The 12,307-nt window shown below is 44.8% G+C and overlaps 1 protein-coding gene and 1 non-coding gene across 2 annotated transcripts in view; one reads left to right on the plus strand and one right to left on the minus strand.

Moving 5' to 3' along the window:
• dld (deltaD) overlaps positions 1 to 7,163 on the plus strand; it is a 47,283-nt gene extending 40,120 nt beyond the window's left edge. Inside the window, exon 12 of the mRNA XM_056279323.1 lies at positions 7,041 to 7,163. Coding sequence (XP_056135298.1) covers positions 7,041 to 7,163 — 123 coding nt within the window. The remainder of the gene's footprint in view (positions 1 to 7,040) is intronic.
• Positions 7,164 to 11,761: 4,598 nt separating this feature from the next.
• trnar-ucg (transfer RNA arginine (anticodon UCG)) lies at positions 11,762 to 11,834 on the minus strand. The gene has a single exon. It is a non-coding gene; the product is annotated as a tRNA-Arg (tRNA).
• Between the last annotated feature and the right edge of the window lie 473 nt (positions 11,835 to 12,307).

Raw genomic sequence — 12,307 nt, forward strand, 5'->3', positions numbered from 1 at the left:
AAAATAGTACACACAAACCTTCGACAGATTGAAACATATTTAACTTCATTTCAGTACAGTCCCATTTTTTAGCCCACACCTTGAGATGAGCAATCACTATCTTAGTTTAGTAAACAATTGATGATTTGAGTTGGTAGCGAGTTCCAGTTTATTGCTACAATAGAATGACAGTTGACCGAACATATTTTAGTTTAAAATGAACCAACAGTTTTGTTAAAGTTAAAGGACAAAGAATGAAAATATTGTAGATGGGACAATCTAATGTATAAATATTGAATGTACAGTATAAAAATGAAGTGTATCTTATTTTTTATCTTATTGTGATTAAACAGCTTCTTTGAATACAGCCCTGTGTGTGTGTCTCTCCTCACTGGCACAGGAGAGTCAGAAAGTACTCGAAAAAGAAAAGATCCAGCTTAGTTTTCATATTGTGGTAAATGACGGTAGGTGCTCGAGGTTGGTAGTCCAAACCATGTTTGCTGCTGGCCCCGGCTGCATTGATTTCCGATTGAGTAAGAAGGGGGCGTGGCTAAGTTCCCACCACTTGGTTTTTTAAAAATCCAAGATGGCCGCGGCGTGAAATGGGCGTATTGTTAAACTAATTAACAATACATACATGACAAAAGAGACTGCGTGGCCTTTGTCGGAACTCCCAAACTATGCAATGCCCTGCCAGAGAATCTCAAAATCACTGTAATAAAAACACTTTTTTTCAAAAAGGTATTTTATGATGTTCTCTCTTATGTTTTATATAAATACAGTCTACTGTTGTTGTTATTATAATCATTAACAGATCAGCACATAGCATTTCCAGGAATCCAAGGACAAGGTATGGCGTCTCGTTTAATCCTACCACTGCACCTGAAGGAACAAACGTTTACATAGCAAAGAGGTAAACCGAGTGTTCCTAAGCGCCACGCTTTTCCCCGATGCTCAAATCACAGCTGAACAGCCGCTGCTCCCCGCCATAACGCTGGTTAACTTTTCTGAGCACTGTGGCCCACATACTTATCCAGGCACGTAGCCAGGTAGGTGGTTTTCGTGTCTGAACCCCCCCCCCCCCGAAACCCCACGGCCCGTCTGAAATGGCACCAATAATTATTTAGTTATCGTTTTGATTATTTGTCACCGCCCCTCTAGCCTACTCATACACTGCATCTATCGTGACTGACAGACGTTAAACCTGTCAGTTAATTTGTTTCCAAACATGATGTATCTTATTGGTCTGTTTCGTAAAACAAATAAAATCACACGCTTTTGATTGGCTCTGGAGTCTGACGAGTCAGCTAAGCAACCTGCCACTGGTTATGCTAGCTAAATGGTCGATCTATAGTTTGCTTTTCAAAAGCAATGGAGCCGCCGAAAGCTACCTGCAGGCAAGAGCAGTAAAGTTAATATTCGTAAAATCAGTGATTTTTTTGTTTCAACGTGTCCCGACTCAAAAAAGAAAAACAAGAACATTACAGATGATCTGGTCACTAACGTTACCGATTTTCCGGAGCAAGTGTTAGCAGATCCACTGCCCTCCTCCTCGGAAACGGAGCCAGAGTTAGCAGACTCGCCCGCCGTCCTCTACCTCGGAAACGTTTTCACACGACTTTGTGGATTATATTGGTGGGAAAATATCAGACGAACAGAGAAGAGAAATATACTCACTGGACTGGACGGCCAATATCGGACAAACATTCCCCACAAAACTAGGAGGTAAACTACGTTTCCAACGTCATTGGATTGACCAGTTTAGCTGGCTAGTATACTCAACAAGGTCCGACGGTTGTTTTTGTAAGCACTGTGTTGCGTTTGCAGTCGAGCATGTGGGCAAGGGAGGGCACAGAAAAGCTGGCAAGCTAATTAATGTCCACTTCTCAGACTGGAAACATGCTTTAGAGACGTTCAAAGACTACGCACAAAAGGCATATCACATGGATGCATGTTTGAAAGCGGACAATTTCCAAATGGTTCTCAGCAATAAAATGGATGCAATTTCACTGAGGCTAGATTCTGAGAGAAAAAAGCGAGTCCAAGAAAACAGAGAAAAACTCAAAAGCATCATTGCAACGTTGATTTTTTGCAGTCGCCAAGAACTCGCCCTGAGAGGTGATATTGATTCAGGACCAGTGACATTGAATGAGCCAACTCACAATGACGGAAATTGCAGGGCTTTACTCAGGTTTAGGGCTACATCTGGCGACACAGTACTGTTACAACACTTGAGTAAGTGTGCAGCAAACGCTAGCTACTGCAGTCCTGATGTACAAAATGAAATAATCAGCATAATTGGAGATGTGATAACAAACAAACTGGTGCAGAAAGCAAACTCCGCGCAGTGTTTCGCTGTGTTGGCAGATGAAATGAAAGATGTTTCAGGGCGGGAGCAGCTTTCTGTCTGTGTCAGATACGTGAACCAGCATGACAGCCAATATAGCATCAGAGAGGATTTTTTGTCCTTTGTTGATATCGAGAAGTTAACCGGGGAGGCAATCGCCAATTCAATCGAAAGTCAGTTGACGAATGCAGGCGTTGATTTACAGTTTTTACGTGGCCAGGGATACGATGGCGCATCTGCCATGAGTGTCCGTTTAAATGGTACCTAAGCTAAAATCAAAGAGAAGCACAAGCAAGCAGTTTATGTGCACTGTGCCAGCCACAGTTTGAATTTGGTCCTAAACAAGTGCTGCACTGTACAAATGGTGCGAAATTGCTTTGGAATTGTCTCGGAAATCTGCACTTTTTTCCATGATTCGGCTTTGCGGTCTGCCAGTCTGCGACACGAGACGGAGCGTCTTTTACCCCACTGCAAGAAAACGCGACTGACGAAGTTGTGTGAAACGAGATGGGTCGAACGCCACGACGCAATATTTACATTCAACGAGCTTTTAGACCCTGTGCGATCCAGCCTGCAGAAAATCAGTGAAACCTTCACAGGGGACACATCTGTCAAAGCCACTCAGCTCTTTAATTCAATTGACAATGCAGAATTAATGCTGTCCATGAATGTGAGTGAGAAGATGCTTGCAAAAACCTACCACCTGTCCACCTTCCTTCAGAAGGAAAATTGTGACTTGGTGAGTTGCGTTTCAGCTGCTGATGCTGTTATTAAGCAGGTAGATGAGATGAGGGCTAACTCTGAGATGGAGTTCAGGTAGATTTTCCAAAAGACCTCTTCCCAAGCAGCCAAGTATGGGGTTGAATTTCGACCACGAAGAGGCATGGACTGCAATGAGGATCCATTGAAGGCGTGTGAAAATCACTACCGGCAAAAGCTTTTCATAGTCATGCTTGACTTTTATTCATCACAGATGAAGGAACGCTTCAGCAAACACAGAAATGTGATCTCCAACCTCTGCTCCTTACTGCCATCTAAGGTCAGCATGCTGAACGACAGCTCAGCTCAAGCGCTCTCCAACCTGTATCCTGATGAAGTGTCACCGCATCTGGAAGTTGTGAAGTCAGAAATTGACACCTGGCGGGATACATGGAAAGATGCAACTTATGTTCCACAAAATGCCATTGAGGCATTAAATGCCTGTAACAGTGAGTTGTTTCCAAGCATCTTCAAGCTTCTCCGCGTTTTGACCACGCTTCCTGTCACCAGTGCCCATGTCGAGAGAAGTTTTTCCCGTCTGGGGAGGATCAAGGACAAAATGCGCAGTACAATGACGGAAAGACGGCTTAATGGACAGACATTGCTCTCGGAGCACAGAGACATTGTGGTGACGCCGGAAGAGGTACTGGACATCTTTTGCAGACAAAAAAGACGATTGGACCTGCTTTTATAAGGTAAGACCCACTTTTATTTATTAATGCATTGATGATTATCTATGGGCCATTAATACGTTGACATTTACCGTACGGTTGGGTATTAGGCTATAATATACAGTGTGGGAATTTTATTTACCAGTAGCTTTCGGCAGTGTTGCCCGACCCCCCCCCCCCCAAAAAATATGTTTCTGGCTACGGGCCTGCTTATCAACGTGGGCATAGTAGAGTCTAGATCAGGGGTCGGGAATCTTTTTGACTGGGAGAGCCATAAAAGCCAAATATTTCTAAATATATTTCATTGAGAGCCATATAGTATTTTTAACGTATAATAAATTAAATATGTCTTACTTTTAATGCGACTTCTGGTGCTGCATGGTTTTGCTGATGGCCTTGTAGTCTGGTTCATACGTGGTGAGGTTGAGCTTCATGCAGGCGTTGAGGCTTCCATCAGTTAAACGTGAGCGTAGGTTGGTCTTAATGTTCCTCATATGCGAGAAAGACTGTTCACATGCATATGTAGAGCCAAACATGGTCAATACGGCAATACTCACACGCTGCATTGTGTGGTATGTCACAGGAAGCTCGTTCCAAGTTTTAAGAATCAGCTGGTCTTCAGGTTGAAGATTTTTCATTTCTGTCCACTTGTGTTCCCTCGCCAGCTCTGCTCGCTGTCGCGCAAGACTTTCCAACTCTCCATTAAGTGACTTGAACTTACTCATCCACATGTCTGATGCCTTCAGGTCAGCAACTTCCAGCTCAAAGTCTCCGATAGAGACCCCGGGGATGCATGTCAGGTCGATTTTGTCCACTGCACACTCATGTGGATGAGTGATGAACTTGAAAAGACCAGTGCGCGCACGAAATTCTCCAAAACGTGCTTTGAATGACTGCAGGAGATTGAACGTAAAGCCAGCTAGCTGCTGGAGATCCAGATGTTGAGTGGAGTCACTTGCTAAGCATGCATCTCTAAATTGTTGCAGTCTTTCAAAGTGCAGAAGACGACCTGTTTCAATGTCCCTGAGAAAGACTTCCAGCTTGCTTTCAAATGCAAACACTGCTTGTTGAAGGGATGAGATTGTATTTCCAATACCTTGCATTTTCACATTGAGCTGGTTCAGATGGCCAGTTATGTCCACGAGATAGTGAAACTGCAGGAGCCAGTCAGTGTTGTCTAGCTCAGGATGCTTGACGCCTTTCATTTCAAGAAAAGTCCGGATTTCACTCAGGCAAGCTGCAAAACGGCTGAGCACCTTCCCCCTTGACAACCAACGCACGTTGCTGTGTAAAAGCAGACCGGGATAATGATTCCCAACTTCTTCTAACAGAGCTTTAAACTGGCGATCATTTAAAGCTCGGGCAACAATAAAGTTGACCACTCGAATGACCAGAGACATCACCTCGCCAAGCTCCTGGCCACACGTCTGAGCGCAAAGCGCCTCCTGGTGCAGGATGCAATGAAAACTTAGGATGGCTCTCTTTTCATGTTCACGGAGAAGCGCTACAAATCCTTTGTTCTTCCCCAACATACAGGGTGCACCATCAGTACAGACAGAAATAAGTTTATCCATCGGTAGTTTTTTTTCTTTAGCAAACTCCATGAAAGACATGAATAAATCCTCTCCTCTTGTTGTCCCTTTCATTGGCAAAACAGCCAAGCTTTCCTCACGCAGTGTGTCACCTGCAGCATACCTGGCAATGATACTGCACTGAGATAGATGGCTAACGTCTGTTGACTCATCTAACGCGAGAGAAAAGTATGTCCCGGCGTTTATGTCCTTAATTTGTGTTTCCTCGACTTGATTTGCCATCATGATGCTACGATCGTGCACAGTTCTTGCTGACAGGGGCATGTCTTTTATTCGTTTGATTATCTTGTCTTTATTTGGGAAGTCATCAAACAGTTCATTGGCCACATCAAGCATGAATGTTTTGGCATACTCGCCATCTGTGAATGACTTTCCATTCCTTACTATTGCCAAAGCACCCGCAAAGCTAGCGGAATTCCCGTCACCTTGCTTGGTCCACACACGTAGTTGCTGCTGACTCGTCTGCACTCTCCGCTGTAGCTCCTCGCATGCCCTTTTCCTGCTGTCCCCCGCTGGATATTTCCATGCAAATGAAGCATGGTGCGTATCGAAGTGCCGCTTTATATTTGACCGTTTCATCGATGAAATTTTATCACTGCATATTAGACATACCGCAGATCTTGCTCTCTCCACAAATGCAAATTCCTCTGTCCACGCAGCCTGGAATGCACGGTAATCATCGTCTTTTTTTCTTTTCGCCATCTTTTCCGTTACAAGGGTTGAAGCGGATAAACTAGTTGGCTATCTGATAAAATTGATTTCTTCACCTTTACAATGACCCGGACATGCTCGCGAGCCATTGGTTCCCGACCCGACCCACGGGTGACCCGTGACCCGTGAAATTTATCTTCAAAACTAATTTCTGTTTACTTTAAAATGACACAGTATTATTAAGAAATATCACAAGTATTTTAAAATCAGTTCCAAACTGATTTTTTTGAAAAAAAAATAATTTTCAACTCAAAATTGTCTGGGAGCCATATGCCGTCACCGGAAGAGCCATATATGGCTCGCGAGCCATAGGTTCCCGACCGCTGGTCTAGATTGTTAAAAGATTTGAAAGTGACACATGGCATTCTGATCTGTGGACGGAGTCATTTTTCTTATCCATCTCTTAAACCGTTATGATAGGTAAAAGTAATATGACCAGTAGGTGTCACTGTTGTACTGTCTAGTACCATGACGTGAAGTGCGCATGTCAGGTAGTTGTTGAAGTAGACGGAAGTGGAGTGTGCTGGATAAAAACATGCCGAACGGCATTAAAAGGTCTTGTTAAAAAGAACTCACGGAGTCGGCGCATTCTATTCTGAAAGTATTCTTTATGTCGAGAAGACACGTCTACAGACATTACATGGTGTCAGAGTAGTCTGCATATTAGTGCAACGTGAAGCCATGCCGAAGTTTAACCCGCCGAGTGATTTCAAGTTTGACTGCCCCGCAGAATGGCCGGAGTGGAGACAAAGATTTTCGCGCTTCAGGTTCGCTACGAAGCTGGATAAGGATGACGGGGAGATACAAGTGAGTTCGCTAATTTATTCAATGGGAAGCGAGGCTAAAAAGATATTCAGTTCCTTCGGTTTAACAGCGGAGGAAATGAAAGATTATGACGTCGTTATGAAAAAGTTTGACGACTACTTCGTTCCGCGCTGTAACGTCATACATTAAAGAGTATGTTTTTACCAACGGAGCCAGCAGCCAGGGGAAACGGCGGAGATGTACATCCGGACATTGTACGAGCTGGCTGAACACTGCGAGTTCAGGGACAAGAGAGACGAGCACGTCAGAGATCGCCTGGTGGTGGGCATAAAGGACTAAGTTCTCAAGGCGGTTCCAACTCATGGCGGACTTAACGCTGACACAAGTCATTGAACAGGTGCGTCAGGCGGGGGAGATAACTGAACAGGTTAGTCTCCAAGCTAACCAACCAGAGGTCCAACTGGCTAACGTTAATGTTGTTCGACGGCGGGAAGGCCATCAAAAGAAAAAGGGCGGGCAGCGTTATGGAAGCAGCAGCCCTACAACCCACATAGTGGAGGAATGTGGGAGATGCAGCAAGCCTCAGTACCCTGATTGCCCTGCATTGAAAAGTAAGTGCAATAAATGTCATAAAAAAGGGACACTGGGAGCGGAGCGGGCATGCCACTCAAAAGCTGTAAGAGAGATTACAGAAGAAGTCAAACAGCTATACTTCCTAGGAGAAGTTGACAGTAAGAAAAGTCAAGATGACTGGACTATATGTGACATGCCAGTAACCTTCAAAATTGACATGGGAGCTGATGCTACAGTTATCAGCCAAGGGACTTTCAAAACGCTGAAAAATAAAATAAGGTTGCAACTTCCTGACACACACTTCATAAGCCCGGGGGAAACCTCAGCTGCGCAGGACTGTTTGAGGCCACCACCAGCTACAAGGGGAAATGGTATTCCTTTCCTGTGTACGTCATAAGAAGAGAAAGCAATGCCCTACTAGGCCGCCCTGAGGCTGTAGCGATGGGCCTAGTGAAGCGGGTGGAGGAAGTCAGTGGCGTTTTCAGAATAAGTGGACTGCTGAAGACAGCCGGTGCAAATAGCCCTACAGGACGCGCAGCCATATGCAGTGCATACAGCCAGGCGAATACCTTTGCCTCTAGTACCACTGGTTAAGAAAGAACTGCAGCACACGTAAAATGAAGGCATAATTGAAAAGGTTACCCAGCCAACAGAATGGTGCGCTGCTATGGTGCCTGTGTTAAAACACAATAACAGGGAGGTCCGCTGCTGTGCAGACCTCACGAGGCTGAACCGGGCAGTGAAATGTGAAAAGTACGTACTGCCCACTATGGAGAAAGTAATGCCGTGGCTCGCCGGGTCAAAGTGGTTCGATCATTGGATGCAGCGGGCGGGTTCTACCAGATCCCCCTGCACGAGGACAGCAAGAGGCTCACTACTTTCATAACCCCATTTGGGAGGTATGCCTTTTCCTGGCTCCCATTTGGGATAACGAGTGCTCCCGAGATTTTCCAAAGGAAAATGGCACAGACTTTGACAACACTTGAGGGCACAGAAGTGTATATAGACGATATCCCCATACATGGAGAAACTGAGGAAAGCAGCAGGACTTAAGCTGAACAAGGCTAAATGCAAGTTCAAACAGCCGCAAGTCCGCTTTCTTGGTCACGTCATCGAGACAGGAACCAGACCTGACCCAGACAAAGTGACAGGAATAGAGAACTTTCCTGAGCCCCAAAATGTAACGGAACTCAAGAGATTTCTGGGGATGGTGAATTACCTGGCAAAGTACGTATCTTCCGGAGCTATCCACTGTGGGTCAGCCACTTTATGAGCTGCTGAAAGGAAAGACGGAGTGGGTGTCGGGGCCCGCACAGCATACAGCGTTTCACAAACTTAAAGCTGCACTAGCCACCGCCCCCATACTCGCCTTTTATGATGTCACCAAGCCTGCAGCAGTGTCAGCAGATGCCAGCAGCTATGGGCTGGGAGGCGTCCTGCTCCAGTTGCATGGAGATCACTGGAAGCCCGTGACCTACTGCTCGAGGCGGCTAAGCGATGTGGAGACAAGGTACGCCCAAATCGAAAAGGAATGCTTGGCCAGCGTGTGGGCCTGCGAAAGATTTGAGAATTACCTGTTCGGACTTGATAGCTTCAGGCTGGTCACTGATTATAAACTTCTGGTGCCTCTTATGAACATCAAAGACTTGGACAATGTTCCTATCAGATGCCAGAGGCTGTTAATGAGGTTAATGCGTTTCAATGGCATAGCTGAATATGCACCAGGCAAAACGCTGGCAGTGGCTGATGCTCTCTCCAGAGGCCCGGAGCAGCGCTTTGGAGATGGAGCTCTCCACGATGATGTGGCGGCACATATCGATGCTGTCATGTGCCAGATGCCAGCCACACCCCAGAGAATGAAGGAGATAAAAGAAAACACAGACAAGGATCTGCAACTCCAGACAGTACTGGGCTTCATCAGGCGTGGATGGCCTGAGTGTGCAGAGAAGGTGCCTGAGACAGTCAGAGACTTTTACCAGGTGAGAGGGGAGTTATCTGAGCTAGAGGGCTTAGTCATTAGAGGGAGCCGCATTGTCATCCTTGCAGTTATGAGAGAGGATCTTAAGAGAGAATCCATGATGGGCACCAGGGTCTAGTTAAGTGCAGAGAAAGAGCTAGCCAATCCGTTTGGTGGCCCAAAATGTCAGAACACATCACAACAAAAGTACAGCAGTGTGCATTCTGTAGAGAAAACAAGAACACACCGAGAAAGGAGCCTTTAATGTCAAGTGAGCTCCCATCCCGGCCATGGCAGAAAATTGCCATAGGCCTATGTGAGTTTAAAAAGCAAAACTATTTGATAGTGTCTGACTATTACTCTAGATACCTGGAGATCCTAAATCTGCCAACAACTACTAGCAGTCAGGTAGTGGCTAAGCTGAAAGCTAGATTTGCAAGATATGGCATCCCTAAGTGTTAGTGAGCGATACTGGGTCCCAACTAGCTTCAGCAGAGATGAGGAAGTTTAGAGAGAACTATGATTTTGTCCATGTAACGTCAAGCCCACACTACCCTCAGAGCAATGGACATGCAGAGAGGGCTGTCCAGATAGCGAAAGGGATACTAAGACAGGAAGCTCTGTTAGCGTACAGAGCCACACCCTCAGCTTCTACCAGAGCCAGTTCAGCCGAACTGCTTATGGGTAGGAAACTCAGGACCACTTTACCCACTCTGCAGGACAATCTGAAACCAAACTGGTCCGACGAAGATGAAATTAAAAAGGCCGATGCCACAGCTAAACAGAAGCAGGCATATTACTACAACCGCAGGAATGGAGTGAGGATTCTGCCCCCACTGAGCTGAACGGACAAAAACAATGGACAACGCCAGCTGTCGTCCACAGTCCCAGCTCTTACATAGTGGAGACAGCTCAAGGTGAGAAATACAGAAGGAACAGGCGTCATCTGTTGGCCACACCCAAAACACCCACATCCATCAGCAAGGGTCCTGACTGGGTCGATCCGGAAGAGGATGGAGACACTGAGGTCACCCCAGCTCCAAAGACACCAGGTAATTTTGCACGGAGGACAAATCATCACCTTCTTAAAATAATGGTCTAAGTCATATTTCCAAGTTTTTCAAAAAACAGAATAAACTGACAAATTTTGTTTCAGTTTCAGTTTATTCTGTTTTTTGAAAAACTTGAAAATATGACTTAGGCCATTATTTTAAGAACGTGACGATAATAAACTGAAACTGAAACAAAATGTCAGTTCTGTTTTTTGAAAAACTTGAAAATATGACTTAGGCCATTATTTTAAGAAGGTGACGAAATGTTACTCACTCGGGGAGAGTGAGTAAACCAGCTATAAGGCTGGATTTGTGAGGTGTGTGGATTTATGGACTGTGGGATTATATTTTTTGAAAGGGGGGGTGGTATGACAGGTGTAATGTAGCAATAATATGAAATTTGTTCAGTTGTTTATTTAGAATGTGCAGTTGACAGTGAACTGAACGATACAAATATATTTGGTGTCTGCTATTTTTGTTAGTGTCAGTACAAGAAAGACAATGTTGTTATTCTAGTTTGGAGAAATCATCTTGGGGGGGGTGATAGGTGAAAGTAATATGACCAGTAGGTGTCACTGTTGTGCTGTCTGTTACCATGACATGAAGTGCGCATGTCAGTTAGTTGTTGAAGTAGACGGAAATGGAGTGTGTTGGATAAAAACATGCCGAACAGCAGTAAACGTTACACTTGTTAAAAAGAACTCACTGAGTCGGCTCATTGTATTCCGAAAGTATTCTTTATGTCGAGAAGACACTTCTACAGACATTACACCGTATAAGAACATAGTCCTGTTGCAGGACTGTACTAGGTTTTCTACCAGCGCAACAAAGCTAGATTAGTCCAGTAACAGACATGGAATAAGCTGCTGCTCAAAAACAGAAATAAACTTTTCAATACCAATAGGTCATTGTTCAACTTACCTGGCAGTACAAGGGTAATATTGATTGGCAAAGCCATCATCTTCAGCCTCAATAACTGATGCACAAGACATGAAAACATCTTCCCCAGCAGCAAATGTGGCAAAAAATAATTTGTCTAAGCTTCTATCCAAGTTGAACCACGAAATGCACCCCCTGCCATTGTTGTGAAGGGGAATTAAACATTTAGGGGCCGGTTGTCAACTCCAATTTCTGTCCTTAAATACACAGCCAAGCTCATTGTCACGACCTGTTTCTAGCTGGAAGAAGATGAAAAAGAAGGGTCCTTCTCTCTCAGTTGTACACAAGGCCAACTGAAATTTATCATTTTTCATATCCCACTTAATTATATACACACACAGTTCCACACAAATAGGCATTTTTTTTGGAGGTGTTAGAAAATGGGTCCTTGCTGAGGAGTTACCTCGGGAGAGGACTGACCACGAAGGGACTCGAACCCTCAATCTTCTGATCCGAAGTCAGACGCCTTATCCATTAGGCCACGTGGCCGCTGAAAAAGATTGCAATCACTTCTTCATTGTACTGATAAGTGGACAATGTGCACTTGACTGGAGTTAGCACTAAAATGGGGAGCGACCGCTGTAATTAGCTCTAATTTGAACAAAGCCTTTGAAATATTTACTTTCTTTTTTCTTTCGTTTAAAAAAAACAAAAAACAAACTAATAGATAAATGATGCAATATTTGTACCTTCTCGAGGACTGATGGCGGCACAATCCACGAAGCTCCTCATAGACCTATGCTGCGTTCCAGACAAGTTTGAAGTCGAGATTTACTAGGAAAAACACAATGGAACGCCACCCAAAGTTGGAGTTCTTACTTGTAAACTCGGGGCAAATCCATCTACCCCGACTTCACGGAGAAGCAGTTGTCTGACGTCACACAACAATGGCAGCCCCCGTAGAGGCGCACAGTGTAAATGGTAAACCATAAACTAAAAGCCAACGTAAAGTATATTTGCCT

Source organism: Lampris incognitus, chromosome 4 (genome assembly GCF_029633865.1).
Source record: "Lampris incognitus isolate fLamInc1 chromosome 4, fLamInc1.hap2, whole genome shotgun sequence".
Taxonomy (NCBI): Eukaryota; Metazoa; Chordata; class Actinopteri; order Lampriformes; family Lampridae; genus Lampris; species Lampris incognitus.